Source organism: Thamnophis elegans, chromosome 1 (assembly GCF_009769535.1).
Source record: "Thamnophis elegans isolate rThaEle1 chromosome 1, rThaEle1.pri, whole genome shotgun sequence".
Lineage (NCBI taxonomy): Eukaryota > Metazoa > Chordata > Lepidosauria > Squamata > Colubridae > Thamnophis > Thamnophis elegans.
The window spans coordinates 135267849-135292038 of record NC_045541.1 but is presented as its reverse complement, the minus strand read 5'-3'; the positions used below and the strand labels follow the sequence as shown (position 1 = coordinate 135292038).

General features: G+C 37.9%; 1 protein-coding gene across 2 annotated transcripts in view; it reads right to left on the bottom strand.

Annotated features, from left to right (window-relative positions):
• The window catches only part of TSHR (thyroid stimulating hormone receptor), a 39804-nt gene that overhangs the window by 7345 nt on the left and 8269 nt on the right, over nt 1-24190 (bottom strand). The window contains exons 3-9 of one of the 2 annotated variants that reach the window (XM_032232008.1): nt 20728-20799; nt 17804-17878; nt 12819-12893; nt 9850-9924; nt 9192-9269; nt 7688-7756; nt 1831-1908 (exon numbers count right to left, since the gene is read on the bottom strand). In XM_032232008.1, coding sequence (XP_032087899.1) covers nt 1831-1908; nt 7688-7756; nt 9192-9269; nt 9850-9924; nt 12819-12893; nt 17804-17878; nt 20728-20799 — 522 coding nt within the window. The remainder of the gene's footprint in view (nt 1-1830; nt 1909-7687; nt 7757-9191; nt 9270-9849; nt 9925-12818; nt 12894-17803; nt 17879-20727; nt 20800-24190) is intronic. The other variant, XM_032232091.1, reaches the window with a different exon arrangement.

Genomic DNA, 24190 nt, shown 5'->3' with positions numbered 1-24190 from the left:
TTTCTGAATAGCTACTTGGACCGACCTAAGTACTAATTCATATTTTCATATCTGGTCACATGGGTGGCAAGCCACTCCCACAAAGGAGGCCACACCCAAAGAGTAGGTTCCAACAATTTTTGAAACCCACCACTGTGTGTAATGTATGTATTTGCCCCAAAAAAGAGCTTTTAAGTAAAGTACATTTTTTCCAAGTCCAAAGTCTTGTTATTCATATTTCTAGACTGACAGGTAACCTCATGGATAATAAGGGACCTATATCTGATTTATTTACATTGAGATCCAAAATAGTATGTCAGGAATATAGAACCTAGCTTTTATCCTGTTCAACATACTAACTGCACCTTTGACAAATCCTAGAAAAAATATATTTCTGTCTCTACCCTGTTTTCCTGGACCTACAGCTTTTTCACATCTTTTCCATATGTCTATCCAATGTTTACTATTTTTCTGTAGGAGTCTATTGATTTTGCCTCAGATTTCCTCTTTTTAACTGCTTCCTTTGATTAGTTAGCTGTCAGTTCCTGACATTTTCCTGGCATCATTTTCCTTGACATAGCTGATAAATACTGTTTTCCATTCTCTTTTTATTTTGTAATTTAGATATTTAGAAGTAATGAACCAATCCACATGCTGGAAACAAACAAGTTAATCACATAATTTTTTCTTCCTGTAATGAATAATTGCTCCTGCATTGATTATACAATCATGTATACTTACTGAATTAAATTGATTCTCCCCCTGAGCTTGTATTCTAACCCCAAAATAAATAAGTACCTCTGTGTGAATGTTCAATACATTATTTCCAAAATGTGAGTCACCCTGAAATATGCCAAATCTACTAGTATTAGCGAGTTATTGACTGTTTTTCTGTATTTCTCCAACTGCTGATAGCTAATCCTAGGAAGAAAATGAAGCCTCTTTAGGGAAGCAGGTTTAGAACTGGAATAAATGTTTCATTTGTGGTCATAATATCACAGATAAATTTGGAACAATCCATGTCACACAATACGATCAGGTTATTAAGCTCATTTTGTTTTTGCTGAATTTGTCCAGATGAATTTGCCTAACACAGTAAAATAGCTCTCAGAATGTTCACTAAGTTCTATTGCAAAAGGGAACAAATGTTTGATCTTTCTTCAAATTCATAACAGAATTGCTGATTTCAGTTTCTTCTGCTTCATTGATTGTTTGCATTTGAGGGTAAATACAGTTTTATGACTTGGGGAGAAGAAGAGTATCTAATATTACCTATCGGCAATAAAGATATTTTCACAGATAGGTGCAACCTCTGTTCTGAAAGGGCTGTAATAGGGGGCAGTGGGGAAAGCAAAACACACACCTGCCCAAAAAAGATGACAGCAAAACACCTTTCTGATTGTTTTCAAGAAAAAAAAAAGCATGGATATGTCATTCTAACAAAGGGGCTATCACTGGGTGGACAACATGAAGCTCTCAGCGCAACTCCTAATTGTGAAATATACATACCACAATAGATTGTAGGTAGATAAACAAACCTGAGCAGCTCCTAATTGTGAAATATACATACCACAATATATTGTAGGTAGATAAGCAAACCTGAGCAGCAGAAAAGCCAACAACAATAGTACTCACTAAGACTTCTAATATAATAAGTCTACAGTCTGTTGACATTGTATCATATCCTAGTCACCTTACAGCAAGAGCATGACTCCAGAGGAATGTATGAGTAGATAGCTCATGCCTTAGCATTATAATTATTTAAATAACCAGTGACCTAGCAATCATTATCCAATATCTATTTATGAATACCACTAGAATAACTTAATATATTCTTCCCCCATTACTCACAGTAGGCTTGGACCACTTTGAACACCCAAAAATGCATCTTCATCAATAACTTTTAGATATTTGTTCTTATGCAGGTACCTGCAGAGAAGCAGTGACACAAATTTTTAGTCCTTAAATTAGAAATGTTAGTCAAACTGAAGTCTTAAATGCAACAATCAAGAGGATTTCTAAAAATTAGTAGCAGTTAAATATTCAGAACAGCTATCAGCTTAAAGACAAGTAAAGATAAATTAGGTTACAATTTCAAAGGCTAGGAAGTTAACAAGGCAGCAGGAGTGCCCTCAGGCCACCAGCCATCCACAAGGATGCATCATACTTTTAGACCCAATGCAAATTGGCAAAGCCAGGTCTTAACATTCCTCCAGAAAACCAGAAGATAGGAAAAAACTTAGCTACCCTAACCTCCATTTCCACCTCTGTGTTGTCAGAAAGTAGGACTACTATATTTGGGCTGCAAAAATCTGGATGAAACTACTTAATAATATGTGAAACATCTCTTTTCCAAGCAGGTATTTACAATATCACAGTTATTAAATAGGAGATCTTTATAAGATAAAAGAGGCATTGTGTTAGTTGTTAAAAGGCTCTTTATAATTCTGGAATTCACACTTAGTCAATATATAACTGTACATAATCAAAGGGGTGGATATATTCTAATTAGGTATATTTGGTTATAGCCAGTATGCTAATTAAATACTTAAATGACATATTACTATAATGCTCCAGTATGAGCTATTAAAATCAAACCCATTCTCACACTAATTGTATCTGAGCTTCACCATAAACTAGACAAAATTAGTGATGGAATGGATTTGTTAATCATTTAGAGTATCTAAAGTAAAAAACATTTACAGTAAACCTCATTAAATGTACTAGATTGTTGGTTAAAGTGCATGTACAGCTTTCTGTAAATAACTCTTCTATAAATAACAGACTTTGATCCTGTTCTGGAAAAGATGCTCATTTACATGAAGTGGACATCCCTTTGAAGACTGGGGATATACCTTGTCTTAAAACTGAAGTTGAGCTGAGAATTACGGTAATAAAACATCCAGATTGCTAGTGAGTCATCACATGGCTGATCTGATTTTATATTTAAAAAATTGCAGCGGTTATTAAGCAAATAACTGAGCCAGGGTGGCACAGTGGTTACAGTGCAGTACTGCAGGCTACTTCAGCAGCTGCAGTTCGCCAGTTCAAATCTCACCAGCTCAATGTTGACTCAGCCTTCCATCCTTCCAAGGTGGATAAAATGAGGACCCAGATTGTTGGGGGCAATATGCTGACTCTGTAAACCTCTTAGAGAGGGCTGTAAAAGCACTATGAAGCAATATATAAATCTAAGTCTTATTGCTATTGCTAATTACCATGAATTGTAAAGCAACTGATTTTTCAAAAAGTAAATACTGGTTTCCAACCCAAAAAACCTTGAAAATCATGGTCACGTGACTGCCATAAATGCAAGGCAGTTGCAGACTGCCCAAAACGCAACCATGTGACCATTTGAGGAAGCCATTGGGACTTTTAGTGTCCATTGTAACTTCAAATAGTTGTTATATATTACAGACTTAATACAATACAATACAATAGCAGAGTTGGAAGGGACCTTGGAGTCTTCTAGTCCAACCCCCTGCCTAGGCAGGAAAACCTATACCATTTCAGACAACTTATTTGATCCCATGTCAGTGAATGAAGATGCAGAGATGAACAGCACCATATAATAGACCAGAATGTTTGAAGCTTTCCCCTTTTTTTGTATGAAAGAGTTTTCATGGCAAGAGGGAGTTTAAACTACATTTTTAAATTTCCTTGCTCAAAATGGTGGCAAAATGTTAACAATTTCTGGTTGGATGAGGTCTTGAAGGAGTAAAAAAATGATTTCTCCAACTGCCCATCCATGATTTATATTCTGTGTCCCTATCTAAGAACCGAATTATTAACATTTTAGGGTAGGGATTTTCTTAATTTTATAGAAAATAAGTGGCATCAAAAATCCATTTATATAAAGAAGAAATGTGGCCTTACAGCAAATCATGTTTTTTTGTTTATTTGTCTGGCATCATTTTCTAAGAGCTAAGGCCAGTCTGAGTGTTTTAGTTAGAAACTTATATAATACTATGCTACTGGCAATATGTTCAGGTTTTAAGTCATAAGAGTGACCAAGCCCTAAATGTCCTGTTGACAGAGATTATATTTTGTTTCTACAGGTGTCAAAAGAGAAAAACCTTGGAAAAAAATATTACCTTTTTTTGGGAAACACAAGTAATACAATGTTAGAACTAACAGGTTTTTTTCCAATCAGAGATTGGAAAAATCTCTGGGGTTCTGCATTTTGCATTAGTTACGTTACAGATAGCACAGTCAGTTTTTCAAATCGAGTACAGTATGAGAGTTTTGTTTTAAAAAGTATGGAATACAGTTCCAAAATACTTAATTCTAAGAATACATAAAATACCTGAATAAGAATTACTTTAATAGAAAATGACCACAAAGCATTGTGTACAGTTATGCTTTTACACTTCTATCATTGAACAATTACTAATGTAATTCTGAAATTATTAAAATGGCAATCGTTGTAGATTATATATTTTAATAATAGTCATTAAACTGCATGCTCCTTTCTCAGAACAATTTAGAGTTACGTTGTTGTGATTGTTGCTGTTTGAAAACCAGAAGTAAAAAGTTCCTAAAAAGTTGAAAAGCAGCGCAAAGGATACATGGCACTGATTAGCTTTCTACCAGAATAGTTTGAAAGAGAGTTTGTCATCATTTATACCCATGTTTTATGAACTGTGTTATGGTTTCTATTTTTATGCTACATAGACTGTACAGTGATTACACAACAAATACCTTAACTGCTATTCAGATAATTTATAATGAAGTATTTGAAAGAAATAAAAATGTTAAATGTTCTGAAAATAGTTCAGAACGATTGTTTAAGCTCCCATGGAGTTTAGTGGAACAATCAGAGTGCCCACAGAAGAAAATAGGGGAAATAGCACAATTTTCAGCATCTCACAAGATCTTCAAAGGGAGCATAGGTAGCATTGTAAATACTTTTGTGGATCATAACACACTTCATTAAATGCATGTAATAGTTTAGTGAAGTTCTTGGATAATAAATATGTTTCCAGTTGATGCAGAAAATGTACACATCTGGCAATTTTGTAAATTGTTATTGAGTATATTCTCTGTCACTGAAAAATGGAACTGATACCGTGCTTTCCCAACAATAAGACAGGGTGTTATTTTATTTTGATCCCCAAAATAAGCGCTTGGCTTTATTTTCAGGGAGATCTTATTATTTTTGAGGTGCAGGAGAAGGCGAGCGTGGTCACCTCATGGCTGTTGCTGTGTTGCAATTTTGGGGGGGGTATTTTAGTGCATGCGCTCAAAAGCCTGATTGGGCTTATTATCTGGGAAGGTCTTATTTTCAAGGAAACAGAATAGCAAAGGGTTAACACTACTTCAGTCAGTCACTCAGAAGATCAGACTAAGGTTTGGATCCAACAGGGGCACCCCCTCCATCCTCAGTCTTAGGTCTGCCTTCTAGTAAAGGAGGTCTTTTTCCTCTCAGCTCCATCTGGGCCAAGAAATACATTTATTGCCTTTGAACTGACTGAATAAAATAAACTTAATGGGACTGAAAAAGAGATTGGAGTGAATAGCAGATTGTGAGAACATGCAGCAAGGAGAAAGCTGTCTTTCCCAGAAATTTCTCACCACCCATTTGTTTCAGTGACTGCTCAGTGATCTATAAATTCCTCTGTGCAGAATCACAGAGGTCCCTAGAAGGTCGCTTTGGCCAAATCAGACTGCAATGGTGGTCAGGAAGCAGTGAAAAAGGTGTTGTACAAATGTGCTTCCTTGTGGCTGCCTGTATATTCCTTTTTGGGGAATATTCCAATACTTGTTCCGGGAGGAGATAGTAAAAGAGATATACAATCCAACCTTGGACAGTCTTCAGTCTGCAGCCTGGTCTTTGGCAACCAGAATGGCAGCACGTTATGGTCTACGCTTACTGGTAGATACTGGAAAGCTGATTGTTAGTCAAGAATTAATCTAGCACCCAAGCTTTGGGGGAGGCAGAATTTGTTTTGGAAATCTTCTGATATAATGCTAGTGGACAGTAAAAATAAAATTAAGCTCTTACCATCAACAATAGAGAGTACCTAGTATCACATAATATAATTAGCTTTCTTTTGGATTAAAGAACAACCTTCATTCATCAAGGCAGTCAAGGAAGTCGAAGCTGGGGGTTTCTGGAAAGGGAAGAAGCAAGTCCAAGTGCTAGGATAAAATAACCCCTTACTGACACCACAATTTCTCAGACTGCCAGATTATGTCAAAGATTTTGGAATATCTGGGAATGGACTTGCAAGAGGGTCCTGGAGGTGGGTGCTGGAAATAGATATGGGCTGAAATATTTTTTTGTGTGACTATTTAGTGTGCATTTACAATAAATGGTTGGTTTTTTAAAAAAAATTAATTTATTTAAATTATTCAAAATAAAAACTAACAATTTTTTAATCTTTTCTAACAACTGCTAATATGTTAACAATTTGTTCCTGAAAAAAAGCAGAAGGCGATTATGCCCAGTATAGATCTTTCTGTAAAGAATAACAGAAGAGTGTATCTTTTTCATAGACCTGAAAGATGCTATTAATTTTACATTATACAAGGATACATTATATGATATTCCTGTTGCTAGGCTAAATTAAATAAATCATCTGCTTCTAAAAAGAGTGAAGCTGCAGTACTGATTGGACATACATAACTCTTTCAATTGTACATGGAGAATTTGATCAGTAGTAGAGACCAAAATGTTTTACCAAACATTTACAGGAACAGTATATGAAATATCTTCTTGCCTTGAAATCATTGCAAGGAACAAAGTTTTACCCAGAAGCATTGGTGGTCACAAAATTTAATCAACAACATCTTACAAAATGGAATTCATATGCTTTTAAAATATCTTTGTTTCTTTTATTATTTTCATGTAAAGTGAAGAAATTATATTTCACCAATTTAAATTCACACACACACAAAATCCAGCAGTTTGCTGCCATGAAATCCCTCCTTAAGAAACACAGTTGGAACAGGCAACTCTGTAGCTAAGTAATGAGGTTGTTACAAAAAAACACCATCATATGACTGTGATTTTATTGCCAGCTTCTTTACTGCCGCTGATTGTAGAAAGCTGGCTGTGATGTGCGCAAATGGCGGTCACAGGTCCAAAGAATGCTGCAATGGTTGGTATTGTGTATGCGCAGGCATGGATGGGGATTTCCATTCCGGTCCGCGCTGACCATGGGAAATACTTTGAATCTATTGGCTAACAGCTGCCCAGACTAACCGCGGGAAAATGTGTTGAATCTATTGGCTGAAGGCTGACTGGTCTCTGAATAAAAGAGCGCTGCCAACCTTGTTTTGTTAGTTAGAATGTAGCAAATAAAGAGTATTGATTCCAATTGGCTTCCATTCCATTCTTCACCCAAATCTAACAGTTTTAAATGCCTTCTAGTTGTAAAATGCCTAAGTTTTCATCATTCAACTGTGGGGATGCTGTAACAGTTGTAAGTGTGAGGGCTGGTCGTAAAGTTACTTTTTCAGTTTCATTATAACTTTGAATGATCACTAAACAGTGCATTGTTAACCTGTATTCTGGTTCAGAGAATGAGAATTCAGCAACTCCCCAGTTAGGAAACTTTAATGATATCCATGTCACACTTAACATACAGAATTAACACAGACTTCTTTTTCAGCATTTTTAAGGTGAGGAACTATTTGTGAGCACTTATTTTTGAGCTGTTAAAATACAATAAAGGTATTATGTTATATAACATTATTTACTTACACAGAATCTAACTTAGTTCCATTAAATGCCTGGGCTTCTACCACCGTGAAACCATTATTGTAGAGTTTTCTGTTAATAAAAAAATGCAGTGTTAGTGGGTTTTGTTTGTCTTTATACATATTTTGTCCAAAATTATTTTAAATACAAAATAATAAAATCCAATCAATGCTCAGCACTATATTCTATGATTGTATGCACATGACTGATATATCCCTGTGTTCTTTAATCCAAAATAAAATAAAATATAAAGTAAAATAACTATGTTATAAGAACTACCATGAGATGGTCAAGAGCCCAGCATCATTTCCTATTTAATGTATCTCCTTACGTTTTCAGAATGACAAGAATGCCATTAACTTTAAATCATAGCCATTTCACTATCCTTTCCTATTAATAATCTTACCTTATTATTGTTTGCTGCTGCTATTGCTATTACCAATTCTACAAAGGATCTCTATATAATTTCAAAAACGTACAATACTTGAATGAATGAAACTTGTTTTCTATCTATCTATCTATCTATCTATCTATCTATCTATCTATCTATCATCTATCTATCTATCTATCTATCTATCTATCTATCTATCTATCTATCATCTATCTATCTATAACTCTGTGTGTGTGTGTGTGTGTGTGTGTGTTTATGTTCCAGCATAACTCTGGAAAGCCTCAAGCTATTTCAACCAAACTTGGTACACAGATGACAAATACTACGGGGGTAAGACACTCCTAACAACCCTTGGGTGTATTTTGTTAAGATACAGCCTGTTGTGCCTTAAAATGGCTTCTACTGTACTGCTGTATAATGGCTTCTACTGTACAGCACAGTGGAGTTGCCATGGTAATGGCTTCACAGTACTCCATATGGGGGTTCTCTCTGGTAAAGGGGAAAATCCAACATTAGAAATTATGTTTAGTGAGAAGGAAGGGAGGGAGTGTACTGGGGTGAGAAGGAAGGGAGGGAGTGTACTGGGAGAGAGGAGTGGTAGAGGGGGAGGGGAAGTAGGGTAGAGGGGAATGTTGGAGGGAAGATGGAAAGTTGGAGGGGGGCGAAAGAAAGGGTGTATGGAGGGTCAAAGAGGTACATTGGGTTTCTATTTTTGGGGGTATTGTTGACAAGAGGAATGGCTGTGTTTATTGTTTAATGTTATATGGCCCCGGTTATGCACAGTATATATGTGACTGTACGAAATGAAAATGGAAAATAAAAACACATTTACATTAGAAATTATGTTTGATCCAGACATTTTCAACAAGGCTTTGATTATTTTTGAGGACAAATGTATGACTTCTGGGGTCACAGGGAAAACATTTGTAACTAATTTAATTGTCCCCAAAACCAGGGCTTTCCTGTCTAATACAGGATTAGAATAAATAAATACCCAGGCAATGCCAGGTTAATGCTGGCTAGTCAAAACTCTTGGGTTCTATTTTACCATTTTACAATAAATAATGCAAAACAAAACAAACAAACAAAACCCAGTTCTATAGCAGAATAACATACAGTATAAGAGAGTCATTACATAATCCCTGGAATGCATTTGAAGGCAATGAATTCAGATATGGATTATCAGCAATTTCACTGTGAAAAAAAGACAAAAAAGGTTTAGCATTGTAATAAAATTGTAAAAATGTATTAGTATAACTCTTGCGTATGTGTGCATTTATTTTATTTTATTATAGTTCTACCATCTGCCATTATATAATCACTTTTGTTGTTGTCTTTGGGATTCATAAGTGTTTCTTTGGATGAACAAAATCTTTTCAATACTTTATGTTTCCATAGACAAGATTAAAATAGGCAAAAGGGCTTTGTTTTCAATAACAGTGTCACATTTCATAGTGTATAATTTGACCTCCTTCTTTGGAGGATTCCCAGAGCATAAAAGTTACAGCTGTATTGTTAATTTATGAGAGATTTTAATAGATTTAGGCATTGCATCTGTTTCTGATACTTCATTATTAAAATATAAATTGTTCTATCTTGAGAACTTGAAATAAAATATTTTTTCATAACTGTTTGTTTTTATTAATTAATAGAATTACTATTTCAGGAAAACAATATCTATTCCCCCATGTCACACTCAGTCCACCTTTAACTGGACTAGTACTGTTGACTTCTCCTCGGTCCTGTTACATACATTTGGGTGATACATACTTACAGCAAAAAGTTCATATTTACTGAATTAATTTTGGTGAGATCAGGAAAAATGCCAAGCCCAGTATTCAAGATCACACTAAAATAAATAAATAAATAAATAAATAAATAAATAAATAAATAAATAAATAAATAAATAAATAAATAAATAACAACAGGTAGCAAAGTGACTCAGTAATGTGCTTAATACAGAAAACAATTCATTTATTGCACTATAGTAGGGGTCCCCAAACTTGCAACTTTAAAACTTGTGAACTTCAACTTTAAGACTTGTGATTTGAAGTCACAAGTCGTAAAGTTGCTGAGTTTGAAGATCTCTGCACTATAGCCTCAGTATTTTTTGTATTAATAGCTACCAGAAAAACTCTGGGGATTTATACATGTACATTTTTGTAGATCACCTGTTAGATTTATAATTAGACAGACAAGCAGAATGTAGAATATTTCAGAATTAATAATTAAATTTAGTATAATAAATCTGCTTAATTTCCATTCTCAGCAAGGTCAGGCAGATGCTTGCAGACCTACATATATTTGCAGGTTGATATATTCTAATTTTCTTTTGCACTGATGATTGTAAAACTGGAGTTTCATTGTTTCAATCATAATTTGTTCTGATTAGGCTTACAAGCAGATGATATAGATAGTAAAGCTAAAGATGTATTAATTCTTCTGAAAATTTTAGAAGAACCTAAATGTGGTTCTTCATAAAATAGGAAAGTGATCTTGGATCCAAATGAATTTTAATTCAATCCCACTGTGGTAAATGTATTATATTCTTAATTTTTGTAACTGTTGGCTGCATGATAGTATTGAGCATTTAATGATTCATTTCATTTTAAAATTTGCTAATTGGTTAGTATAAAAGTAACTGAGTGAAGATTATGTTAATAAAATTAATTATTTGCCTTTCCCCAGGAAATTACATTACATGGATTTTATGCAATGGAATTTAATTCTCCAATGCACATAGTCACACTGCATTAGATATTTTATAGAACATGAACTTCTTTTTAATTTAAAATTCAAGACTGAATTCGTCTTTTCCAAGTGAATCCTTAATTTTCTTATTCAGAACATTGCATCCTATTTTTTATGCCCTGCACTATATAAATGGCATTATAAATATATTTTAATAGTAATAGGTTTTGTCCTTTCAGAGGCTGAGGTTGACTCTTTGGTTCTTATTATTTCAAGATAATCCTTCATAATCATATATTGTTTAATTCAATTATTTGTGGTTTGTTCTCCCATCTAAGGTGATTATTTTGATAATTTTGCTGGAACATAGTAATCAACATTATATGAGAATACTGTAAAATTTTAATGATTGTTAGGAAAATAGGTAATTAAGTAATTCTTATTTTTTTCACTGCATAGTCTTGTAAGTTGATTTTTAAATTATTTCTTATTTCATTTTTTAAAAATGTATCATTGATTTCCAAGGTGTCTCAGCTGTTAACGGTAAAACATAAAAGTACAGCGTTTTTTTTCTCTCTCTCTCTCTCATTCCCTCTCCACTTTCCTCTTTCTCTCTGGCTCTAAACGATTAAAATAAATTATTAACACCTGCTTAAAATGAATCACTGGGGATTGGATTGTGTACAAATTATTTAGAACAGGTTTGTGTCAAGTACAGTATTTTAAGCCATTTATTTTGCTGCTGGAAGTCCTATTGTTTATTCATCAACAAATTATGGGGCTTTTTTTCTGACAAGTCAGAAAAGTTACTAGGAAACAATTGTATCAACTGACTAGTAGGTTAACCCCCCCCCCACTCCATCCCCCCCAAATTAACAGAGTCACTGGTAGGACCTATCACAAATTCTTCCATGATTTTTTGGAAAGCAACTGGATCCTGTAGTCCAGGGGTGTCAAACTCACGGCGTCACATTGTCATCACATGACGTATCGTGACTTTCCCACTTCGCTAAACTGGGGGTGAGCGTGTCCAGTGTGTGACGCATCTGGCCCACGCGCCATGAATTTGACACCTGTGCTGTAGTCATTCTGGATTAGACAACATATTCTAATGTTTTCATTTTCCTATAGAAGTAAAATATAGACATTAATTTAAAGTAAAATAGATGGCAGTCCTTTCATGAGTGAACAAAAACCAGAAACATATCAATCCATGGAACATCTTCTTTGTCAAAACAAAAGATTAAATTGAGTATCTTGTCTGCCTTAAGTGTAACTAATGAGAATAGACCCTTGGCTTTCATGGTGCTTGAACTAGCTCCAATGTGGATATTGAAATTATTTAGCAGCTTGAGTCATAGATTCTGTAAAACCATCTGTCCAGTCAGTTTCCAGTGACATTCACTAGTGATGTACAATATTTGGAAACATGTTGCTTTTTACATTCTGCTTGTTAGTGGCTCCTTAAAGAAGTCACATTTTCTCTTGATAATGAAGTCTATACAAATTGAGATGCTGAATCTAGAAACTACTTTGCAAGGCAATACAGGTGGTCCTCAACTTACAACAGTTCATTTAGTAACCATTCAAAGTCACACCAGAACTGAAAAAAAGTGACTTAACACTGTTTTCCACACTTAAGAACCATTGCACTATCCCCATGATAATGTGATCAAAATTAAGACATTTATGGCAACTGAATCATATTTATGAAGGCTGCAGTGTCCCTGGCTCATGCGATCACCTCTTGTGACCTTCTGACAAGCAAAGTCAATGAGGAAACCAGATTCAGTTAACAACATTGTCGCAAATTTAACAACTACAGTGATTCACTTAACAACTGTGGCAAGAAAGGTGTAAATGAGACCAAAGTCAGTTAACAAATGTCTCGCCTAGCAACATAAATTTTGGGCACAATTTTGGTCGTAGGTCAAGGATTACCTGTATAATGTTGCCTATATTTTAACAACGAGAAGGTACATGTAGTACAATGACACACATTTAGGATGAACCTGAACAGTGATTTCTCGGAATTTTGTTTAAAATACTTACAGATATTTCAGCATTGGGAGGTTCATAAATGCTTGATTATCTATGTATCTCAGATTTTTAGCATTTCGAATGTCTCTGTTGATTACATAAACACATATCCAAAAAACATAGTAAATTGAAAATCTTGTTTATTTATAAATTAAATACATTCAAAAATATAACAATAGATTCTGTGAAGCAAAACCTTATGGAATTTATAGCTTGTTAGTGAATGTTTTGTGCAAAATTTCATTTCATTTCATTTTAATTTATTTGTATGCCGCCCTTTTCCCTGAAGGGACTCAGGGCGGCTCACAACTCAAAGGAAGGGGAAAAACAAACAAAGTTACAAAAAGCATAAAAACCATGCATAATTAAAAAAGCACAACAGTCATACCATTCGAAGTGGGGCAGCGAGTCTTTAGCCCCAGGCCTGTCGAAATAGCCAGGTTTTAAGGGCTATGCGGAAGGCCTGGAGGGTGGTGAGGGTACGAATCTCCATGGGGAGTTCGTTCCAGAGGGTCGGAGCAGCCACAGAGAAGGCCCTCCTCCGAGTAGTCGCCAGTCAACACTGGCCGGCTGATGGAATTCGGAGGAGGCCTAGTCTGTGGGATCTAATTGGTCTAGTGGAGGTGATTGGCAGTAGGCGGTCTCTCAAGTACCCAGATCCAATACCATGAAGGGCTTTGTAGGTGACAACTAGCACCTTGAAGCGTACCCGGAGATCAACAGGCAGCCAGTGCAGCTCGCGGAGGATAGGTGTTACGTGGGTGAACCGAGGCGCACCCACGATCGCTCGCGCGGCTGCATTCTGGACAAGCTGAAGTCGCCAAATACTCTTCAAGGGCAGCCCCATGTAGAGCACGTTGCAGTACTCCAGTCTGGAGGTCACAAGGGCAAGAGTGACTGTTGTGAGAACCTCCCGGTTCAGGTGCACCAGGCGAACCTGGGCAAATGCCCCCCTGGTCACAGCTGACAAATGGTGTTCAAAAGTCAGCTGTAGGTCCAGGAGGACTCCCAAGTTGCGGACCCTATCTGAGGGGTGTACTGTTTGACCCCCCAGCCTGAGAGGTGGAACACTTGGCCAATTAGTAGGAGAGAAGCACAGCAGCCACTCGGTCTTATCTGGATTGAGTACAAGCTTGTTAACCCCCATCCAGTCCCTAACAGCCTCGAGGCCCTGGAACATCACGTCCATCGCTTCATTGAGTTGGCACAGGGCGGACAGATACAGCTGTGTATCGTCCGCATACTGGTGGTATTTTATCCCGTGCCGTCGGATGATCTCACCCAGCGGTTTCATGTAGATATTAAAGAGGAGGGGGGACAGGACCGAACCCTGCGGCACCCCATACGTTAGGGGCCCAAGGGTCGATCTCTGCCCTCCGACCAACACCGACTGCGACCTGTCCGAGAGGTAAGAGGAGAACCACCGTAAGACAGTGCCTCCCACCCCCACCTCCCGCAGTCGTCGCAGAAGGATACCATGGTCGATGGTATCGAAAGCCGCAGAGAGGTCAAGGAGTACCAGGATGGAGGCATGACCTCCATCCCTGGCTCTCCAGAGATCATCGATCAATGCGACCAAAGCGGTTTCCGTGCTGTAGCCAGGCCTGAAACCCGACTGGAAGGGATCTAGATAACTGGTTTCCTCCAAGGACCGCTGGAGCTGAAAGGCCACCACCTTCTCAACAACCTTCCCCACAAAGGGGAGGTTGGAGACTGGACGATAGTTGTTTAAGATGGCTGGATCCAAAGATGGTTTCTTCAGGAGGGGTCTCACCACTGCCGCCTTTAATGTGGGGGGAAAGACCCCCTCCCGAAGGGAGGCGGCAACAACCGCCTGGATCCAGCCCCGTGTCACCTCCCTGCTGTTAACAACCAGCCAGGAGGGGCACGGATCCAGTACACATGTGGAGGCACTTACAGCTCTCATGGCCTTGTCCACGTCCTCAGGGGTAACAGCCTGAAAATCAATCCAGTGATGTCCTACCAGATTATCCCTTGGTGCCTCAGCTGGTTCTGCAGGATTGGAGTCCAGGTCCGCCTGAAGCCGAGCAACTTTATCCGCAAGGAATTGGACGTAGTCCTCAGCTCTGCCTTGCAAAGGATCACTCGTATCCCTCCTATTTAGGAGGGAACGGGTTATCCTGAACAAGGCGGCTGGGCGCGACTCAGCGGAAGCAATCAGAGAGGCAATGTATGTTCTTTTTGTCGTCCTAATTGCCCGGATGTAAGCTCTGATGCTGGTTGTTAAAAGTGCTCGGTCTGACTCGGACTTACTGGATCTCCATCGATGCTCTAGGCGTCTCTTTCGGCGCTTCATCTCCCGGAGTTCCTCAGTAAACCAAGGGGCCCTCCTGGATCCACTGCTTCGGATCGGCCGTAAAGGCGCAATCTGGTTAAGAGCCTCTGTTGCTGCTGAATTCCAGGCAGCAACCAGAGTCTCTGCCGGACTGCGGGCGAGAGTATCAGGAATAACCCCAAGCTCCGTCTGGAAGCCCGACGGGTCCATAAGTCACCTGGGGTGGAACCACCTGGTCGGTTCCTCCTCCCTACAGTGGGGGTTTGGTCTCCGAAAGTCAAGCCTCAGTAGGTAGTGGTCCGACCATGACAGGGGTAAGATCTCACTACCCCTCAGACCAAGGTCACAACTCCACTGCTCCGAGAGAAATACGAGGTCGAGCATGTGACCCACCGAGTGAGTTGGGCCCTCGATTACTTGGGTCAAGCCCATGGCTGTCACGGAAGCCATGAACTCCTGCGCTCCATCAGAGTGAGCACCGATAGAAGGCAGGTTGAAATCCCCCAGGACCATAAGCCTGGGAAACTCAACTGCCAACTCGGCTACCGACTCGAGGAGCGAGGGGAGGGCTGCCGCAACGCTGTTGGGAGGCAGGTATGTTAACAGCAGACCCACTTGACCCTTGAGGTCCAACTTCACCAGCAAGGACTCACACCCAGCAAGCTCCGGAGCAGGGATCCTACGAGGTACTAGGGACTCTCGGATAACAATAGCCACACCTCCACCCCTTCCCTGGGCTCGCGGCTGATGTAGCACCTGAAAACCCTCTGGGCACATCTCTAAGAGGGGGACTCCTCCCTCCGGGCCCAGCCAGATTTCAGTAATACATGCCAGGTCTGCCCTCTCGTCTAAGATTAAGTCCCGGACGAGGGGAGCCTTGTGAACAACAGACCTGGCATTTAGCGACAGCAGCCTGAGACCAGGGTCCTGATTACTCGCGCCATCTGGTCTTGGAGTGGGACTCATAGGGCCAGAAGGAGGGATCTCTGTAACATAGCGAGCCCTCCTTCCCCGGTAATGGCCAGCCCTAAAGTCCCCGCCATATCTGCCCCTCCCTGTTAAGACCGTAATGCTCCAACCCACTCCCGTGTCCGTAGTCCCTCCAACCACCTCTATGGCTCCCGCGTTCCCTGACAGGCCCTTCGAATCAGCCATCCTCTCACACGAACACAGCCACTCATCCATGTATTCCCCACAGAGGTTAGTTAAAACACAAAAAATACAACAATAATGAGGTTTAAAAAGTGGGTACAGTCATCAATCAAACATACCAGTCACACCACATTCCTAAAAAAAAAACAAAAAAAAAACATATTCACTTCAGTCTTTCAGTATTATTATTCAAGTAAGAGTAATTCTGGTTTTCTAGGTTAATTATATTGCAGACAATTAACAAGTCTGATTTGCTTATTGAAGTAGATATTGGCTCTGGTGGAAAAAAAACCCCATACTTTAGTTACTGAAATTAAATAATGTCACACCACAAAAGCATTTGGCCAACATAAAGAATCCTTATGAGTCTGAAAAATAGATTTAGCTCGGGGTTTTAGCTAAATAGTATGTTCATTAATAGTTTAAAAATTAAGCAATTTACTTAGTATTATCTTATAGTTGGACACCCTTCAATTTGCTTATAATGGTACAGGTAGTCCTCAACTTACAACAGTTCATTTAGTGAATGTTCAAAGTTACAACAGCACTGAAAAAAATGACTTATGATTGTTTTTCACACTTATGACTTTTGTAGCATCCCCATAGTCAGGGGATCAAAATTTGGATGCTTGGCAACTGGCTCGTACTTATCACGGTTGTAGTATCCTGGGATCATGTCAGAGGTGGGTTCCTACCGGTTCAGACCGGTTCGGCTGAGTAGATAGTAATTCAGCCTGCACGTCCCAGAACCAGTTCTCTTGGCAGCGCCATAGGTGCCTCTATCTTATTTTTTGCTTATGCACATAAGCTTTTTTAGTATTGTGCATGCACGCATAGCGCGTATCAAGTTCACACGCGCACAGCGCATCCCTGAGCAAACCGTCAGTAACAGCAGCAGGAAACCCACCCCTCGATCATGTAATCACCTTTTGTGACCTTCTGACAAGCAAAACCAATGGAGAAGCTAGACTCACGTAACAACCATGTTTCTAGCTTAACAATTGCAGAGATTCATGCAGTTAACAACTATGACCAGAAAGATTGTAAAATGGGACAAAATTTACTTAACACCTGTTTCACTTAGCAACAGAAATGTTGGGCTCAATTGTGGTCGTAAGTTGAGAACTATGTGTTTTACACATGCAAAAACAGTCAATGCTACGTAATGAAAAGAAATAATTATATTTGATTACTAGACAGCCAAGAACTAAAAAATGGGAGATGCCTCTTCTTCTTTTTGTCTCCTTGATTAATTTGATTGCCTATAATTTGGAGTACTACTGCATGTTGTATTTAATAGTTTCTACATTGTTTTTTTTAAAGCCCAAGCACTTCGATCTAACTTTCTATGAAAATAAAGTTCTCCGACTTTTATATCTTGATATACTTTATATAAAAATGTTAAATCTAAACTCTAAATCAAAGCTATAGAACTTTGGAATTGTTAGTAAAATCAAACTTTGTTTATTGGCTTTAACTTTGAGAGGATAGGAGAGGAGAGAAGAGATTACTGCTCATGATTTGGGAGGATTTATTTTAATCTACTTACATGTGAGTGACTTTGTTTAAGTTGTTGAAAGAATAAGCCTCCAATACCTGCAGCACTGTATCTATGCTGATATAGCTACGCAGAAGAAAGACAGAGAAATAAAATTCGAACAGATGAAAAGTCAAGAGAAGAAATCATTATATGAACAAAGTGATTAAGCCATCATTGGAAACACAAGCTAAACACCTCTCTTCTCCTCACAAATTAACCCCCAAAAACATTGCTTTTAGATCTGTGCACTGGAAACTTAAGGATAAAAGAGCTGACTTAGATCCCATTTAAATATTGTTCTAAAAACAAAGCTTTTTTTTTCTTTTAATGTGAAATACCTTTTTCATTCTTAGTGGAAGAATAGAAATGATGTGCATGGCTGTGGAGGCAAAAATCAATACACTAGGCACTAAAGAAACAGCCATATATGGTAATTTAAGGAAAGGAACAGTGTCCCTCTTCCTCTCTTGAAGGACACCTCAAGTTTGTAGGGATATAGAAAAGGACCTCCTATAAGAAACAAGGTTCAGAAAAATCAGATTTTCAGTCTGAATCTGAAAATATAGAAACATGGACCTGAATGAGCCTCAAGTCTGTCACAGAATAACCTTCAATGACCATGAAGGCCTTTGCCATTGAGTTACTGACAAATGGATTCAGTAGGGAAAATCAGAAGAGTGGCAAACTGTGGATCTTTTCTTAATGGCTGGGATATAAATACATGAGGAATTAGTTTTTGGAGTATTTTTTTAGGATTTTAAAGTCAATAAATAGCATCCTAAAGTATATGGAGAAGTAACTAATGCAGTTACCTTATTTCAGGGGGTGTCAAATTCGATCCCATTGTATCAGGATTTTGTTTGCCCTTGGGGTGGGGGGGTGGCCTGGTCATCACGGCCGACTGATTGGATATGGCCAGGGTAGTCCAGGGCTGGAGCGGCATGGGTCAGTCCCTTGCCATCTCTGGGACAGCTCTAAGGATAACTCTGGACCTATCATGGGCCAGATCTGGCCCGTGGCCTGCGTCTTTCATACATCTGCCTTATAACTTCAATTTTCAAGAGTTCAAGGACACTCAATGTAGAATGCATCAGAAAAATCTATAAATGCTGAAAACATTATTTAATTTTTAGCTGGTATTTTTCAAAACAAAACATTCAGTTTCCTGGTAACTGTCTGGCAATTACATTCTAAATGGCACTCGAGTATTTCATGGTTAAGTGGGTTGGGGCTGCATATGCACCCGAGATGATACTATATAAAAGACAGAAATAAACGAAAAAAGTTTATAGAAGAAGTGAAAATAAAGCAGAACCAAGTCTAGGAGCTTTACAGTCTCCCATGTTAGTATGGGTGGTACCTAACAAAATTTGATTAGCTGAGCTAAAAACAAATCTGATTGACGTAGAAATATGCAGTTCTCAAGTTTGATACTTGTGGACCAGTGATCCAAGTCATCACTGCACGTTTCAAGCCTCACCTCTTTTTAAAACATGTATCAAGTTACTTTGAGTTTACTCTCCCTCCTCCACTCCTTGGACAACCCTGTAGTCAGCATATTTCCTAGGCAGAAGGGAGCAGAGGACATTGGGGGAATGTTTGTTACTGAGATGAATAGCTTAGGGTTGTGGTGTTGTTCATGTATATTGCTTCCTAATGATATAAGCAAAGCTGAAATAAATTTATAATTAGAGGTCAGATGCTCTCTTATTGCATATCCTAGAAAGGAGGGAAACAACACTCCTTGAAGGCTTTGAAACAGCTTTGGCTGAAATAAATTCAATACAAGTTAAAAGAGATTCTCCTTTATATTCTTCAAGAGCTATAGCCCAACCTCATAAATATTTGAATAGGGTCAGGGTCTGCCTATGTTTGCATTGTGCTTATCTAGTTCTTACAGCAAAGCTGCAAGAGTGCATGATGCTACAAGAGTTTGTTTATCAGCCAGCTTGTTGTAGAGCCTGACGCTGATAAGAGCTGCAAGGACTTGTTTACCTCAAAATCACCCACTAGTTTTGGTGCCTAAGGGAGGACTAGTACCTAGGTCTCTCGGCTGTTTATCCAGCACTTTAATTACTAGATCATACTCTCTCTCTCTCCTCCCTCTCCCTCACCCCACTCTCTCTCTAGATATTTAAATGTTTCTACCCTACAAAGGTAATCGTCAATGGAGAGGCAATCAGTATTACTAATAAACATGAAACTGTAACTCGGCAAAACCTCGTAATTATCATAGCAATTACCTATATAAATATGTATTTCTAAACCAGAAAACATTATAATCAATACAACCTGGGTGTTTGGATACATCCCTGAGCTCTTTCCCTCCCCACACACTGAAAAGAATTAACATGTTTGATTTGCGACCTAACCTATATATCTTCAGACTTGAAAAATTGTTGTCAGCACTCCCAAGTAAACTAGCACAGCTGAAATTGTTTAACCAAATATATTCTATAAATATATTGCCATGGTTCAGACAATGGCTTAGGGAATCTGAGACAAGATAATTCATTTTTCTATCACTTCATCAAATTTGTGCAATTGTTGATGTGGGTTGTCTATCTGTCTGCCTGCCTGTCTCTCTCTCTCTCCCTCCCTCTCCCTCTCTTTCTCTGAGCATTTGTTTGTGCTTTTGAATCAGTATTAACTCCTGGCAACCACCTGAGATAGTACTGCAGTGTTATTGCCAAGATTTCTGAAGTCCATTTACCATTGCCTGGTTCCTAGGATTAAGAGGGAGTGATTGGTTCAAGGTCAACCATCTAAGGTGGAAATCTTATAACTCACACTCTCCCCATTTCTAGACTGGTGCCTTAACTACTGTAGTACAGCAAACTGGCTGTCAATCCTTTCCTTTTAGCCTGAAGCATTAAACAAGCAAGAGAGCAAATATTGCTTATTTTAAGAAAATAATGTGGGTAAAAACTTACATCCTGGAGATGTTATGTAGTCTGGAGAACGCTTCACTAGGAATTCTTTTCAGATATGTATCCATAAACCTCCTGTAGGAACAAAGCTTAAAAAATTAATATATTTTCAAGATGATTATGCTGTTCAAATTCTTTACAGTAATGGTTTATAAATCAGAATGGAAATAATAGCAGTGGAAAACATGGATTACATGACAGATGGACAGTTCATTAAGTTTGCTTCTTAACAAATTTGAATTATTTTCATCAAATTTTATTTGTGCTATGAATACTCAAGTAGAAATTGACTTTTCCTGGAGGGTCATAAAATGAGTGATAATACAAGCATAGCAACATTAACATTTTGCTATTGTTAGTCTGTCAGTGAAATGCTCAATCACTGACTTTGAAGAAAGAGGAGATACTGATAAATTTCTACCTAGACGTCAGGTTGACATAATAGAACAAAAAATAGAATTTTGAAAGAAAGATGATAAAGAATAATACAAATTTTGTATTGTACATTTTTAAGGTTAGAGCATGAAAAAGCATTCCTTTTTCTTCAACATTATAGTACCTGTAAAAATGATTTTGCAGCATCAGAATATCAAAACAGGCAGAATTTTATGCCAACTGTAAAACTTTAAGAAATTTCATCTGACATTGATGAAACCTTGTATACAAATTCCTATATCTAATTAATATTTATAGGGATTATTGCATATTATTTAATGGATTGTTTCAATATTTTATGTTATTTTATTTTAAAAATAAACTATCATAAGCACTGATTGCACTGAACAAGAGATTTTTCAAATGTGTTGTTTTCAGAAAACTTGATTATGATAGACTCCTTGAAACAGAGCATAGTTATAAGTTGAGAATGACTAAGTCATGCAGGAATCTTGAAAAAACATGTTTTAACTTTTAATAACTCTAATGCATAGTGCACAATCTTTCTGACACACTGCATGAGCTCAGGAGTGTTTTGCTGCTGGTTTTCATTTGAACTCAATGTATGATGCATCTCATTACAGTATCCAACAATAGTCAGCCAGCATTGATGGATTCCAATTGCCCTGATATATTTTTCAAATGTGGAAATGTCCTTTTACCACATTTGTCAATGACTGCACCTAAATTTTGGGAAAAGAAATCCAAGTTTGGATGCAGAAAATGAATCTTCAATGATACATTGCACTTCATGGTCTCGTGCTGTAGGAAATTTGTCTATCAGTTGAGTGTGGTTTACTGCTCTGTATTTTGCCAAGAAAATTCTCAACAACATCCTTTGGTATTTTTCAGGTGATTTTCTCTGGTCCCACTAAAAGTCCTTCAACTGTTTGTCACTGATGATGTATCTGATCTGTGGAGCATCAAAAATACCTTCCTTACTCTTGGCATCAGTTATTTTTGGAAACATCTGTCTCAAATAATGAAAACCTTCACCTTCCTTGTTTATTGCTTTCCAAAAAAATTTCATCAGTCCGAGTTTTATGTAAAGTGGATGCAAAAATATCTTTCTTGGTCCTCAAGTGATTCAATATGCCCTGAGTGTATGATTGGGCTATATAAAGCATACATATAAGAAGCACTTGCAAAAACAGAAAATTATAGATTATTTTCCTGATTAGCAGGGGGGAAAAAACTTTATAAGATACACCCAAAGTGTTCAGGAGCAATTTTTTGTTGTCTAGTGTTATGCATTACAGTATAAACTTCCAGCAAGGGTGACTTTTGGTGGTATACTATTTGTTGCAATCCTTCCTCAAATTTTCCTTTATATGAGGATTAATGCAAAAATTCCTAAATTTAAATATTTTCCCAACAGTAGTTTATTAAGCCAAAATGTCATAGTCATCCTACTTCCATTTTCTCTTTGTTTTGTAAGGTAATGATTGTAAAAACGAAACAAGATCTGTACTACAGCTGTTGTTGTAATCATATCTGAAGCTCATCCCAACTCCTAGAAATCATAGAGTACTCCTATACAAGACAGGGCTGAATTATTGACATGAGTATTGTCGGTAATGATTTAAAGAAGTTTATCAGAGTATATCTTTGCACATCAGTGTCGTGACCCGACAAAAGCGCGAACGTCATAAGCGCACCGACAAAACCGCGGCGCTAAAACCGCGATGTCAAAAGCGCGTCGACAACAGCGCGCTGACAACAGGGCGCCGACAGAAGCACGATTTAAGTTAAGGTAAGGTTTAGGGTTAGGTTTAGGGTTAGGTTTAGGGTTAGGTTTAGGGTTAGGTTTAGGGTTAGGGTTAGGGTTAGGTTTAGGTTTAGGTTTAGGGTTAGGGTTAGGTTTTGGGTTAGGTTATAGCGCGCTGTTGTCGGCGTGCTTCAGGGCTCATTCGTCGCGCGGTTTTGTCACCGCGGTTTTGTCACCGCGGTTTAGTGAGGCGCGCTTTTGTCGTTCGCGCATTTGTGGTGGAACCCATCAGTGTATATTACACTAACACATATCCTGTAGAAATCATTCTTTTGAGTACTGAAATTAATATAATCAAATCAATACCACCTACATGTCAAAAAGGGAGACAGCCTGGATAAGTCTCTGCAATTTTCTTTCTTTTCTTCAAGGTTTTTCATAAGAGGACTTTCATTGCAAGAAAGTTAGTGACCCAAGGTCACCCAGGGGACTTTGTCTCTGTGTTGAGACCAAAACTCACCATCTGCCTAACAATTACACCAATATGACCCTCGTGTGCATTCTCGAAATCATTCAAATAACAGCTCAAGCCTGTATCTATTATAAATTGGGGCTTTTTTCTTTTAAAAATGTTGTTTACAATGCTTCATATTACAGCTGTCAGAGTATTTCTTCTGTTGTATCAATGTCTATGGCTATTCCAGGTTTCTGGAATGAATTCAGCTGATGATATTCAACCCTGTAGGATTAGTAGAGAATGAAGAGTGAGCTTCAGGCAAAATCCTATTAATTTTACACTTGTAAAATAAGGAATAAAAGCTTTTATTCTCTTTCACACATTCTTCCCAGAGAATATGCTGAAGTTTAAAAATCAATTGTTTTAAAGAAGTGTATTCTATTTATTCTTAAAATTTTCACAATTATTAATATTGTAGTGGATTTTATACTGGCTGTTTACAAACTGGATTGTCTTATTACGTTATTTAAGTCAAATATTCCAGATCTTCCCTGTGCTGAGATAGATAATAGAAGATTATTAGTATTAGCTTATAAATTAAAATGATAGCATATAAATAATGGAGCAGTAATCCAACTCTGCTTATAGTTTATAACCCAATTTAACTCAAAATAAATCTTAAAGTCCTGCCTCAAAGATTCTGAGATATTGTAGATATCTCTCTCAGTAGACAGAGAAAAGAAGAAGAAAAAACATTCTTTGGCCAAAGTATTTGAGTTTCATCTTCAGAATCTGAGCTTCTATAGAGCAGCCAGGGTTGATCTCCTCTAGGGCTGACAAGTTTGATCGCCTTACAGTCCAAGGAA